The sequence below is a fragment of the Drosophila miranda genome (genome assembly GCF_003369915.1).
Source record: "Drosophila miranda strain MSH22 chromosome Y unlocalized genomic scaffold, D.miranda_PacBio2.1 Contig_Y2_pilon, whole genome shotgun sequence".
Taxonomy (NCBI): domain Eukaryota; kingdom Metazoa; phylum Arthropoda; class Insecta; order Diptera; family Drosophilidae; genus Drosophila; species Drosophila miranda.
In genome coordinates, this window is record NW_022881614.1 from 8,884,136 (window position 1) to 8,899,048 (window position 14,913).

The 14,913-nt window shown below is 41.4% G+C and overlaps 1 protein-coding gene across 1 annotated transcript; it reads left to right on the forward strand.

The window, feature by feature from the left end:
* Positions 1 to 938: 938 nt before the first annotated feature.
* LOC117192997 lies at positions 939 to 5,324 on the forward strand. The gene is made up of 2 exons (XM_033397727.1): positions 939 to 1,920; positions 5,320 to 5,324. The coding sequence occupies exons 1-2, from the start codon at positions 1,107 to 1,109 to the stop codon at positions 5,322 to 5,324; spliced, it is 819 nt and encodes a 272-aa protein (XP_033253618.1). The 5' UTR covers positions 939 to 1,106.
* The last annotated feature ends 9,589 nt before the right edge of the window (positions 5,325 to 14,913 follow it).

The following is a 14,913-nucleotide window of genomic DNA, read 5'->3' on the forward strand; positions in this document are numbered from 1 at the left end:
CACGTTAGTTGTAACGATGAAGAATGTGTAAAGGTAAATAAGACATATTATCAATCACTAATTGGTTCGCTCATGTACTTAGCAGTTTTGAGCCGGCCCGACATTCTTCATGCTGTGAGCAAACTATCACAGCGAAACCAAGACCCTCATGTGGAGCACGAAACTGCAGCTAAGCATGTGTTGCGCTATTTACGAGGCACAATGAATATGAGCATCATCTACCAAAAGTCTGGAGAGCCAGTAAAAGGGTTCGCCGATGCTGATTGGGCAAATGACAAGCTGGACCGAAAATCATATTCCGGATACGTTTTCTTCCTAGCTGGTAGTGCGTTTTCGTGGACATCAGCCAAGCAGAGCGTCGTCGCCATGAGCAGCACCGAAGCAGAGTATGTGGCGCTATCAACAGCCGCTAGAGAAGCAGTATATCTACAAGGTCTGTTGCAAGAGATTGGATACTCAAATCAAGGGCCAATGACTATCTATGGTGACAACCTCAGTGCGCATCATATTGCGAAAAATCCTATTCACCATAAACGCACAAAGCATATAGATTTAGAATATCATTTTGTTAGAGACAAAGTAGAAAGTAAAGAGATAAAACTTGAATATGTATCCACACAGAAAAACGTTGCCGATGAATTAACCAAAAGTTTATGTAAGCAAAAGCATTATAGATTTGTAAAATCGCTTGGATTAATTGATTAATACATTGTAATCACAAAATATTATGCTTAAGCAAAAGTGTTGAAATTTGAAGTGTAACCATAATATGATCTGTCTGGCAACGCAAATTAACATAATGTACATGAACAGCGAGAGCCTCTGTTATCTCTCGTCTCGACTATTCGTATGTAAGTACATATGTACACATGTCATCTCTTCAGTTCTGAATAAACCACTTATGAGCACAGACGCGTCGTTCTCTATTTAATACATGACAAAAGGCGCAATTCACAATAGGTTATGGGCCCAGATCACCGAAAGATCGGGCGTGTATTAAAGACAATAAAAAAACCGTGGTAGAACTGGAAGTTAATATTTTGTTTGATGCAATTGCAAATAAATCGTGCACCAGTTAGAAAGTGGCGTGTAGCAATTAAAACAAAATGAGTGTGTCTCTGCAAATTGAAAAATTGGGGGAAGACAATTACGATGTGTGGTCTATGTCCATGCGTAGTGTATTGATCACAACGGATTTGTGGACATATGTAAGTGGTAAAACCGAAAGGCCACAGGAGGAAGCAGCAGGAATACGGGAACGCTTGGCACAGTGGGACAAGGCTGATCAAAAGGCGTTGGCATGTATTATATTAAATGTAAAAGCAACGCAGTTGATGCACATAAAGTCGTGCACAACGTCGAAGCAGGCGTGGCAAAAATTACGCCATGTACATGTGTCAGTGGGACCAGTGCGAAAGGTACAGTTATACCAAAAACTTTTGCGGCAAAATATGCAAAACGGTGATAACGTGGTACAATATGTAAATTCTTTCGTGGAAATTACTGAAAAGTTAGCCGAGCTAAATATCGACATTCAAGACGAGCTAAAAGTAATAATGTTGTTGTCGAGCTTGCCCAGCGGTTGGGAAAATTTCGTCGTGGCGATAGAAACACGCGACAGTCTGCCGTCGTTCGAAACGGTAAAAGTAAAAATACTTGAAGAAGGAGCACGTAAAGACGAAAGAGACGATCGTGAGCTTGCTGTACAGGCAGTGTACGCACACACACAGACTCAAAGAAACGGTGCGCGTTCGAAGAATTACGGCGCCAGTCGAAAAGACGGCAAACGAGACTGCCAGAAATCCAACGAGCATCGCGAGTTTCGAGGAAAATGCTACAAATGTAAACAAAGCGGGCACCGCGCATCCGAGTGCAAAAGCAACAAAGATAATACGAAAGAGTGCGTAAGGGATGAAAAATCAAACTTTTTTTTTTTTTTTTTTTTTTTTCATGTGGAAAATTTGTATTTTATTGTAAACAAGTTTACTGCTACCTTTCGTGGCAACTTAATCTAGTTTTACATTTAAGGGGAAAAACAATTGATCACAGGAGATACATACCTAATCTTAATGTTACATATATGGAGTAGGTACATACATTATTTAGAATATTTACAAAAAGTTAATGAGATGTTATAGGAGGGATCTAGTAGGGAGATCCAGTGGATGACTCTTTTTGAGTCTTCTTTTCCTTGGCGGGTTAATTCGACGTCTGGCTAGCGCATTAGGGTGACCACCAAGTCGTTGCAAGTACCTTGCTGCATGTAATTGTATAACATCGCCCACTTTGGGAACCTTTAGGTCCCTCTCGATGTCGCTGTTTCGTATGTACCATGGAGCATTGCATATTCGTCGTAGAATTTTTGACTGAGCAACTCTAATTTTATTTAAGTTGGTTTTTGACGCGATGCCGTAAACTTGAAGTGCGTATTTCCATATGGGGCTGAGGATGGACTTGTATATCGTGACTTTGCTGTACAGCGATAGCTTATTTCTTGGTGCAAGTAGCCACGCCATCTTTCCCGCTTTCGCCATCACAGACTGTCGAACCATGGTAGTATGGGTTTTGAAATTTAGTGACCTGTCGAGTACAACACCCAGGTATTTGTACGAGCTCTTGTGCGTAAGTGTGGAGCCCAGCATATTAATGCCTCCGCAAGAAAGTGTTCTCGTAGCAAAAGTAACATTAGCACATTTGCTGCTGTTGATGCCTATGTTCCATTTCTGAGCCCAGACCTCAAAGCTGCTCACATATTGTTGCAGAGCTTCCGTAGCTAGATTTATGCTTGGACTTCTGGTCAGCACTGCAGTGTCATCCGCGTAGGTTGCTATCAACACATCGTCCTCGTCCAACCCAGTTATTACCCTTGAGGAAGGCATATCGGCTGTATATAGGGTATATAACGTTGGTCCAAGAACGCTGCCTTGTGGGACGCCTGCACAGATTGGGCGCTTCGATGATTTTGCTCCATTTACAACAACTCTAAAACTTCTGTCCATTAGAAAGCTACTCACCAGCTGGAATAGCTGCGGCGGCAATATGTTTCTCAGCTTAAAGAGGAGGCCATCATGCCACACCCTGTCAAACGCTTGTTGAATGTCCATAAACACAGCTACCGAATACATTTTTTGCTCCATTGCATCAAGCGCGAAGTTGACCACTCGATGAAGTTGTTCTGGCGTGCCGTGACCTTGTCTAAATCCAAACTGCCACTTTGGAATTCTTTTCTTTACAGGTTCAAGCTGCATGATGCGGTTCAGTATCATTCTTTCCGCCATCTTCCCTAGCGCTGAGAGCAGGCTAATTGGTCTGTAGCCATCGACTTCTGTGTGTTGTTTTTCTGGCTTAGGTACCATGGAGATTAGCGCCATCTTCCAGCAGGTAGGAAAGTGTCCTATCCTAAGAATGCTGTTGAGGAGCAGCACTATAAATAGCAGCGCTTTTTTAGGCAGAAGTTTTAAAGTCCTGTTGTCCAGCAGGTCCTCACAAGGGGATTTTTTGGCCTTCAGCTTCTTAATTTGCTGCACCACCTCTTGAAATGTGACTGGGCTTGCTGGCAAGGACATTTGAAATGGCATTTCCAATTGTAGCTCGACGGCCCTTCGTGTAACAGCAGACGTAAGATTAAATGGCTTAAATCTTTGCTCTAAACTGTCTGCGAAGATATCAGCCTTTTGCTGACTGGAGTAGCACCAACCGCCTGCTGGATTTTTAATTGGCGATTTAGGCATGACTACTCTTTTAAATCGGCTTGTAAGCTTCCAGAGAGTATAGTTGAAAGATGCATCGGGGCCAGCTTTTTCTAAAATGTTATCAATGCTCGTCTGCTTGACTTTTGCAAGTACCTTTTGCAAACGGTTTGATAGTCTCAAGTAGATTTGATGAACTCGAGTATCACCCGTTCTCGCATACTCTCTTCTTACTCTTCTTTTCAGGCGCAGGAGAGCTACGGCACTTGGGGAAAGAGTATCTTGTCGTCGTTGGCTTGGTGAACATTGGTTTACAGGCGCAGCAGAAGATGCAGCCAATATTACGTTTCTCATAAATATCGAGATTGCATCTTCTATATCATCGGGACTTTTTATTTTCGTGTTGAGGTTGATTCTACTATCTAGTTCGGCTTGAAATACTTCAACGCAAGAGCCTCGAGGGAGAATTTGTTGCTTCATAGTTTTGATTTGAGGAGAATGATGCACTGATGCTACAATTGGCAGGTGATCCGAGGAGAGTTCATATTTAGTTTCGACTGACAGCTTGTTTTGCGCAATCCCGTTGACAATGAAAAAGTCGAGAGCAGAAGGTGTAAGGCGAGTGTTGTATGAGAAGAAAGTTGCCTCGCCAGTGGCAAGGATTTCGCATGTGCTACTGACGATGGCCTCTTGCAATCGCTTCCCTCGACAGCATGATCTCACGTTACCCCACCATGGGTGCTTTGCGTTAAAGTCACCGCCTGCGATGAATCTGTTCCCCAGGCTAAGAAAAAGTTGCTCAAAATCAGTTGTACTCCAAGGTTGGTTGGGTGGCAGGTATATTGAGGAGATCTTGATGCATCCAACATTAGTCGGCACACTCACGCTGGCAACTTGTATGTTTATCCTGGACATAGGTTCGTTCTGAGTATGGGCAATGGACGATCGTATGAACAGAGCAGAGCCACTTTTCGATGTTCCGCTGGGATGATCAGCGTAATATTGATCGTATCCTGGTACGAATGCTCTCCGACCAGGGCGCATATGTGTCTCTGTTATCAACATTACATCGATTTTATTAGCATTAAGGAAAAGTCTAAGTTCTTCAATGTTCTTGACTAGCCCTCGTGCATTCCATAATCCGATTTTTAATTGAAGCTTGTTCATTTTGAAATAAGCTTCTGTACCAGGTCGCGGAAGGCTTTGTTTGCCTCCATCGTATCCTGTATTAGTTTGAACATTTGATCCATTCTACTATTAAGGTCGTTTATAGCTTTTTCTAATATTTTGAATTTGCTACTAAAATGTTGATCTTCAGCACCATTAAACAACCGGGAGCTGTCATGTAATGTGTTCACGTTAATATTTTTCTCTGCACGCGGTCTTGTTATGTCTGCATAGGAGAACCCACTCCTCACATTGGCATTTGAGATGACTTGCGATCCGACTGGGTGATTTTTATTTTTGCTACTGGCAGGCATTCCATCTTCTGGTAGTCTGGCTGTCGGCTTAAGCTTCTTGCTGAGTTCAATTCGGACTGAACAACTTTTATAGCTAGATAGGTGATCTTCGCCGCAGTTTGCACAAATGGATTTGTTACTAAGACTTAGTTCGCACGATTTTGATCCAGTATAGTGGTCGCCAGAGCATTTTCCACAGACTGGCTTTTTAAGGCAGTAGTTTCGCGTATGTCCAACATCTTGGCATCTAAAGCACTGCACCAATTCTTTACTGTGCTTTGCCTTAATTACTGTTACTCTGTGCCTTCCAATTTGAGTAATCTTAAGTGCCTCTGCAATATTTGGTGTTTTCTTTAGGTTCACGTAGAACATACTCTGTCTTGTTTTTAAGTTATTTATTTCATGATCATCCTCTTCATTTATTTCAATATTACGCCAGTTTGGCTTCCTGGGGCAGTAGATGTTCATGACTGTGAAACCCTTGTCGGTGAAAGTGTGCTCAATTAAGTGTTTTGGTACATTTGGATGGATATCTCGAATAATCAATCTGTACGGCGTATCCTCTCTCAACTGATGGTGCCAGAATTCACAGTTTTGCTTCGTCAGCATATCAATAACTGTTCGAAAAGCTTGGGAATTTTTTGCATATATACGCGAAACTCCAAATCTGGATGTGCGAATGTCATACTCATCAGCTGGAATTACAGAATTGAGGGCGTCTTCGAGTTTGTCCATTAGGCACTATGCTTGGCTGCTGCTCATTGCTAGCTTCGTTTGCTACTAGCCCATGTTGCTCTTCTTCGTCCAGTTCCATGACAGATTCAGCTTCTTCAGATAGCGCTGCATAGCGATTATTTAGAAGTGTTACTGAAGGGGTAGTAACAGTTGTAAAATTTTGGCGGCCCTTGAATGGGTGATTTTTTGGAATAGCTGGGTGTGTAGTTTGTTTAATTGTTTTTGAGACTTTATCAGCTCTTTTTTGCTTTTTACTAATAGAGACCATCGGCATCTGAAAGCTACAATCTTTTCCTTGGGATACTTTTTTGGCTAAGCTTGAAGTAGACGCCTCAGCTCTCGAGGTGCTCGGTACTGAACATATGCTGCCAGTTACGGTATTTGCCATTGAGTAATTCGCTGGACATTTCCCTGTTGAAAAAGATAGTGTGCTCGTGGTAATAGTGCTTGTAGTCGTTGCGATCAAGCTACTATTGTAGTTAGGCGTTCCAATTGCCTTATATAGGTCTTTAGCCAAGCTGGCACGGAATTCTGCAGGTGCACCAGCTATTTTCCTCATCTTATCAGTCGCTGAAAGCTTATCACTAAGCTGGGAATGATCAGGTGAGTCTACGTCCATTTTTTGGCACTTCACGAAATTTGCTTGTTTCAAATTTGTGATTGCCTAGCATCAAGAATTCTTGCTACTAAGAAAAGTTGAGCTTTTGTTGCCCTTCGTTTGCGGCTGCGCGCAGGGCGAGGGCAAAAGCTTGCCCGCTGTACGACAGCTTACTTCGCTTACTGTTCTTTGTTGTTCTCGTGTTACCGACACCGCTACGCAGTGTCTAAAAATAGATTCTCGTGCGAGATAAGCACACAGAATGCTCTTTGCGATTATTTAGAAACTTCACAGCGCGACACGTCCGTCTTCGACGAATGTATGGAAAGAACTGAAACTGTTTAATGCACAGCTGCGTTGTTAAGCAGCGAAAAAATTCTTGGTGTATCGACAGTGGGGCAACATCGCATATGTGTTGTAATAAAAATTTGTTTGAAACCTTTAATAAGAAAAACACAACCATTATGTTGGCTGCAGAAAAGTATATTGAGTCCCTAGGTATTGGAACTGTAAAAATTAAATCAAATGAAACAAATATAGAATTGCGAAACGTGTTGTATGTGCCGGATTTAAAAATGAATTTCTTGTCGGTGAGCAAAGCAGCCGAGTTCGGGAATGTCACTACATTCGGAAATTCAGAAGCTTTAGTGCGAAATAAACATGGACATATAATGTTGCGAGCGGTACAAGAAAACAATTTATACGTGTATGGAGTGGAAAAAACCACTGATGAAGTGCATTTGATATTCGATATATCTCTTGCAAAAAAATGGCATAGCCGCTACGGGCATTTAAATTTTCAAAATTTAAAGAATCTTTGTGAGAAAGAACGTGTAATCGGGATGAAAATTAAAAACGTATCCGTAAATACAAATTGCGACACATGCAATAAGGCTAAAATATGTGCATTGCCGTTCCCACAAAAGGCAGAACGTGTTACGAAAAGTGTTCTCGAATTGATCCATACCGACGTATGCGGACCTATGAATGTTAAATCTCTGGCTGGAAACCGTTATTTTGTTACATTTATATACGACTACTCGCGAGAAATTCACGTATATTTTATGCGCGCCAAAAATGAAGTTTTTGAGAAATTTAAAATGTATAAAAGTTATGTTGAGTGCCAAACCGAAAAAACAATCAAAGCCTTGCGAAGCGATAACGGTACTGAGTACATAAACAATGAATTTACAAATTTTTTAAATGCGTGCGGAATAAAAAGAGAACTAACGGTGCCTTACACACCTCAGCAAAACGGCGTTGCTGAGCGCGCACATCGTACAATCGTTGAAATGGCTAGGAGTATGTTAATTCATGCAAATTTAAAAGAATTTTTGTGGGCTGAAGCCGTTCAAACTGCAGTATATTTGAGAAATAGATGGCCTACCAGAGCGTTAAATGGATGCACCCCCTTCGAGGCTTGGAACAAGCGCAAGCCGACGGTAAACCATCTGAAAATATTTGGTTCACGCGCATTTGCACTGGAAAAAACCAAAAAAGGCAAATTCGTTCAAAAAGGAAAGGAGTACACTTTTGTTGGCTACTCTTTTGCAGCAAAAGCATATCGTTTATATGACCAAGAAAAGCTAATGATAGTGGAACGCCGAGACGTCAAAATTGTGGAGGGTGAGTTCGTCAAGGAAGTAAATGATATTTACGAAAATGGAGATCAGACTGAGGATCTTGCAAAAATCATCATACGCTTTGAGTCAAACGAAGAACCTGTGCAGGTACAAACTGTTGTTGAGCCCGAAGACAAAACGATTAGCAACATTGACAACAGCGATGATGATGAGGAGGAGTACTTCGTAAGTGCAAGCGATCCAGAACAGAGCCGCAGCTCAGATGAAGAAGACATCCCACAAATACGTGGCCCAGGAAGGCCAAAAATCATTCGTACTGGACAACCTGGTAGACCAAAGAAGCAGTACAATGTCCTCAACAATCTTAGCTGCTCCGATGACATTGAGACTCCACGGACCGTTGCAGAGGCGTTGCAAAGCCACGATGCAGAAGAATGGAAAAAATCTATGCGAAAGGAATTCGATGCACTCGTGTCAAATAATACATGGACTCCTGTCAATCTTCCGCCCGGAAAAAAGGCTATAGGTTCAAAATGGGTTTTCAGAATCAAACGCAACCAAAACGGTGACATTGAAAGGTTTAAGTCGAGACTTGTGGCACAAGGATGTGGCCAGCAGTTTGGCGTAAACTACTGGGAGACATATTCTCCAGTGATACGTTATGAGACAATCCGAATGTTATTTGCGATTGCTGCAGAAAAGCAGTTACACATGCATCAGGTGGATATCTCTAACGCGTATCTCAACGGTAAACTCCAAGAGTCGTCTATATGAAGCAATCCGTAGGCTTTATAGATGAGCAGAACCCCCACAAGGTACTCAAACTTCAAAAGGCTATCTATGGGCTGAAGCAGTCTGGACGTGTCTGGAATGACACATTGAACGAGGTGCTGGTTAACATGGGCTTTAAAAAAAGTCAACACGAGCCATGTCTATACGTCAAACAGCATCAACAAGGCTTCAGTTATATAGCAGTTTACGTCGACGACCTGATAATCATCTGTCCAAAAGAGATGGACGTCAGCGCGATCAAGCAAAATATCGCATCCGTATTTGAGATGAAAGATGGAGGTCAGCTCAACTTTTTCCTAGGCATGGAAATTCATCGAGAAGGCAAACAAGGCGCCCTCAAGTTATGCCAGAAAAGGTATATTGAAAGCGTTTTGAATACTTTCGGTATGCAGGATTGCCGTCCAGTCGCAACACCACTTGACCCAGGTTTTCACGTTAGTTGTAAAGATGAAGAATGTGTAAAGGTAAATAAGACATATTATCAATCACTAATTGGTTCGCTCATGTACTTAGCAGTTTTGAGCCGGCCCGACATTCTTCATGCTGTGAGCAAACTATCACAGCGAAACCAAGACCCTCATGTGGAGCACGAAACTGCAGCTAAGCATGTGTTGCGCTATTTACGAGGCACAATGAATATGAGCATCATCTACCAAAAGTCTGGAGAGCCAGTAAAAGGGTTCGCCGATGCTGATTGGGCAAATGACAAGCTGGACCGAAAATCATATTCCGGATACGTTTTCTTCCTAGCTGGTAGTGCGTTTTCGTGGACATCAGCCAAGCAGAGCGTCGTCGCCATGAGCAGCACCGAAGCAGAGTATGTGGCGCTATCAACAGCCGCTAGAGAAGCAGTATATCTACAAGGTCTGTTGCAAGAGATTGGATACTCAAATCAAGGGCCAATGACTATCTATGGTGACAACCTCAGTGCGCATCATATTGCGAAAAATCCTATTCACCATAAACGCACAAAGCATATAGATTTAAAATATCATTTTGTTAGAGACAAAGTAGAAAGTAAAGAGATAAAACTTGAATATGTATCCACACAGAAAAACGTTGCCGATGAATTAACCAAAAGTTTATGTAAGCAAAAGCATTATAGATTTGTAAAATCGCTTGGATTAATTGATTAATACATTGTAATCACAAAATATTATGCTTAAGCAAAAGTGTTGAAATTTGAAGTGTAACCATAATATGATCTGTCTGGCAACGCTAATTAACATAATGTACATGAACAGCGAGAGCCTCTGTTATCTCTCGTCTCGCCTATTCGTATGTAAGTACATATGTACACATGTCATCTCTTCAGTTCTGAATAAACCACTTATGAGCACAGACGCGTCGTTCTCTATTTAATACATGACAAAAGGCGCAATTTACAATAAATACCACTTTTCAGCAAGTAAGCCAACCCACCAACAATACGGCAGCATCCATAACAGAAATGGATAAGTACCTGGCTGAGGAGTACACCAGCCGAAAAGATGATCCATTGGTATGGTGGAATCAGCGGAAAGCGCAATACCCGCTACTTTATAACTATATGCTGAAGCGCCTCTGCTTAGTCGCCACCTCAGTGCCATGCGAGCGCATATTTTCAAGTGCAGGCGAAACCATACGTAAAAGGCGCTCCCTTTTAAAGTCAACAACCGTTGAAAATTTAATTTTTTGCATAACAACATGTAAATCGGAAGTGAGCTCAACCTAATTTTTACTTGATTGCTTGTTTGCTTGATTAACATTTTTTTCTCTTATAGCTCTTAAATGAAGAAAACGAAAAGTATAAGAATTCCTATGAAAGGATCTCCTTTTTTTTAAGTTAGTATAAGAATTCCTATGAAAGGGTCTCCTTATTTTTATGTTAGTATAAGAATTAGGATCTCCTTATTTTTATGTTAGTATAAGAATTCCTAAGAAAGGAAATAAAAAGTTTGTTTTTTTGTTATATACATTTTTTTTTTTTTTTAGTTATAAATGTTTGATTAATATTGAAATGTAACGTATTTTATTTGTGTAAAAGTCTGTGGTGCTTAGGGTTCTGTTCATGAATAGTGAACAACTGAGCAAGTCAGCAACTGAGCAAGTGAGCAACTGAGCAAGTGAGCAAATGAGCAAGTGAACAACTGAGCAAGTGAACAAGTGAGTAACTGAGCAATCTAAGAGAGCAAGTGAGCAAGTGAGCAATATGAGTAAGTTGACTCACTTACTAAAAAAGAACAAGTGAACATGTTTACCAAAATGAGCAATGTTTACCCAACACTAATACCAGGCCACCGCGATAATAATACGAATAAACAATACTCTAAATAATATCTTACATGTATGTACATATATCTAACAGATTTAATTTTAGGCGGGGAACTTGGATGTGACTTAATTACTTAAAAGTCTTGAAATTAAGTCATATCAAGTCGACTCAAAGGTCAGATTAATTTTTGACCCCATTTAATATATAATGGCCTCCTCGTGGTGTTCCCTGGGTACCGATCTTCAATCGGGAGCCAATTTGAGCGGCGACTTTAAGTACATATGTATGTATGTATTTACGTATATATATGTATGTAGTTACATATATGAACATTCTTAAGGCATATCCTCTATTTATAGAAAGAAATATATATATTTATGCAAATTTATTTAAGTATATACACACTTGATCATAATAATAGGTACACGTTGAAGCTTTTCATTAATAATTAGTTTTATCGTACTTTAAGTGTTGAAAACAAAATTTTTTTTGGTATGTTTTATTTGTCAATGTATTGCAGTTCCGTGACAAAAAAAAATGAAACAGGGAAACCGCCGAATAACAGAGCTTTAAGCGATATTGCGAGTTGACATCACATTTTGGCTGATCAAAATAATAGGTACAGTGTCAGTAAATTTTGAATATCAAGTGAATAATTTGGAAATTCTTGGCTTTTTGGCAATTAAACATCCATTTCATTTAACTACAGTCTAAATATAAACAAATAATTATTTTTTTTTTTACAAGAATAGGCCGAAAGTCTTATTGTACAGCCCAATTGGCTCTTAGTCTGAAAAAAGAAGGCCAATCTCTTCGGGCCATTGCTAAATTAATGAAAAGGTTTCATAATTTTGTTGAAATGCTTTAAAAATAAAAACCTAGTCAGGAAACTCGCGGAAAGCCACAGAAAACAACCATAACACGTGACCACTACATGCTTTTCTTTGAGGAATAAGGACCCATTTAAGTCGTTAAAGGCTATTGTATCAGAAATTGCACTAGAAGTTAGTGCTCCAACGATCCGTAGACGGCTACAACAAGCCAGCCTTCCAAGGAGAATAGAAAGAAAGGTCCAACTTACGCGTCAAAAAAATTTATCCATGGGGCAAACTTTTGCTAAAGATCATAAAAACTGCGCAGGATGCGCCGGAGAGAAAAAGTGGAGAAGCCTTTTATGGAGCGACGAAACTAAAATAAATTTATTAGGGAATAAATGTGAAAGCAATGTAGGAAGCCTTAAAAGAAAGAATTTTGATCCATGTTTCACAAAAAAAATTTGTCAAACATGGAGGTGCCAGTTAAAGATATGGGGCTGCTCATCCTGGTACGGCGTAGGTCCATTTTTCCTGACAACGAACAGAATGGACGCTGAGCAATACAAACCCAGATTGCAGACAGTTATGCTATCTTATTCTGAAGAAAACATGAGTTTCCATTGGGTATTTAAGTAATATAACGACCCAAGGCACACATCCAAGCTTTTGACCAAATTTTTTGAGGACCAAACAATAGACGTTTTAAAGGGGCTTCTTAAATTTTCCGACTTAAATCCAATCGAAAACTTGTGGGCAGATTTACGAACAAAATTAGCCAAGTTTTCATTTTCGAATAATCAAAAATTATGCGAGGGCATCCAAAAATTGTGGTATGAGACACCTGCCAGACGCTTATTAAAAGTACGCCAAAAATAATTATAAAGGTGAAAAAAATAAAGGTGGATACATCGGATATTAACTATCAAATCCCATTTAGGCATCAACAAAATAATAATAACCAGTTAACAAACTTTTTTCATAACAATACTTGAAGTGTACCTATTATTTTGAGCAGCATGATTGTTCGGAGCAGAACCCAGCCGATTAGCTGCTTGCCAAATAGCACCTAATTCTTGGCCCTCAGCCGCTTATTTTGTTTGTTACTTATGTCTATGTCACTCATTTGTTTGTTAAAGCTTTGCGCTTGCTTGCCCTGCTAAACGCTCTCTGCCAGCTCGCTCTTCGCTATCTCCGCTTTGCGTCTGCCTACCGACGTCGGCCGAGCGAAGCTGCGCTTAGCGATCGGAGCGGCAATGTAAAGGGCAGGCAAGCCACACTTGCAATTTGGATGTCACGCATTAAAGAACATATCGTAATTTTATTTCTGCGCCGAGTTTTGTTTAATTCGAAATAATTAGTCGGCCGATTCGACACAAACAACATTATCTCCACATAAAATTTGGTGACCCCGACGTGATCTCTGAGTTGCAGTGTCAATTAATAATCATTCGCGATCGACATTCGTTAGCCCTAGCAAATTTTCGGCGGTTAAGCACAATTCGGTGCTAAAACACACTTACATACACCTACATACACGCATTGCTTGCTATTAATTTCTCTGTCGCGACAATTCGGTCAGTGCAGTGCGGTAGGCAGTGCAGCGAACTCACTAATACACACAAGCGGAGTACAAAGCGGAATCGGACAGCTCGCACAGCCGCACAGCAAAAGGCATTAGCTGTAATCCCTTTGCTTTCGGTTCCCACGTTTATACGTATACAGGGTGTCTTTTTCGGTCGTGCTGAGTGACTCTTTTAAAACCTCAACATGGCAGCACCTGAGCCTACCAATGTCGCGAACGCAGCAATGCCGAGTGATGTAGATTTCTACAAGCACAAGGCCGAGTCCATCGCGCGCCAACTAAAGGCCATGGATCGCTTTCTCACCAAGGAAGAGCTTGCCGAGTTAGATGAGGCAGAACTTCAAGCTCGCTTAGAGCAGATCGAGCGAATGAATGCGGATTTCGATGCCGCTCAAACGAGCCTTGAAAGGCTGGATTTCCTGCAGTTAGCCCATGATGCCCGGCTGGACTTTTCGAATGTTTATGTCAAGGTTAGGTCCAGGCTGTCGCGGGAGTTGATGGCTGCTCGCACGGTAAATGTTGCCAATTCAACGGCTCGGCATACTCTCGAGGGGAATTCGTCGTTGTTCGTCTATAATAGTATAGGCCGTTCTCGAATGCCCGAGTTGCAGCTTCCGCGATTCGGGGGAACTACATGGATTGGCCAGAATTCCACTCGATGTTCTCGACAATGGTGCACAAAGACCATCGTATACCAATCATCGAAAAATTCCAATATCTTCGTGGATGTCTAGATGGTGCTGCGCTGGATACGATTCGTTCCTTGGAACTTTCTGAGGAGAATTACGACAAGGCGTTGAATTTACTAATGTTGCGATTCGATAATAAACTGTTACATTTTCAGGCACACGTCAAGGCTATTTTCGGGCTGCAAGGGGTGGAGAAGGGCTCGGCTATCGGCTTGCGCGCGCTCAGCGACAAAATCAATTCGCACTTGCGTGCACTTCAGACCTTGGCGACCCCGCAGGAGATATCCGATGGGTTGCTGATCTTCATCATAGGCACGAAACTGGACCACAAAACAAAGGAGAAATGGGAAGAGAACTTGCCGACGTCAGGATTGCCTCGGTGGTCAAGCATGGCCTCATTTCTGGAAGCGAGATGTCGGATGCTGGAGAATTTGGGATCAGCCATGGCAACAAGTCCTAGTCAACAGGTGGGAGAAGACAAACCTGTCACCCTTATCACCTCCAGTAACGACCATCCTAACCCCATATGTAACCATTGCAATTCCTCCGAGCATTACATATCTAGATGTCAGGCATTCCTGAATCTCTCTGCGTTTGAACGATACAAAGAAGCAAAGAAGAGCCGCTTGTGTTTGAACTGCCTCAACAAAGGCCATGAATTGCAGAGGTGCAGGTCAGGACTTTGCAGGCATTGCCAGGCCAAACATCACACGCTA

Bases quoted from the DNA above. Each gene is read 5' to 3' on its own strand.
- LOC117192997 (XM_033397727.1), top strand. From the start codon at position 1,107: ATGAGTGTGTCTCTGCAAATTGAAAAATTGGGGGAAGACAATTACGAT.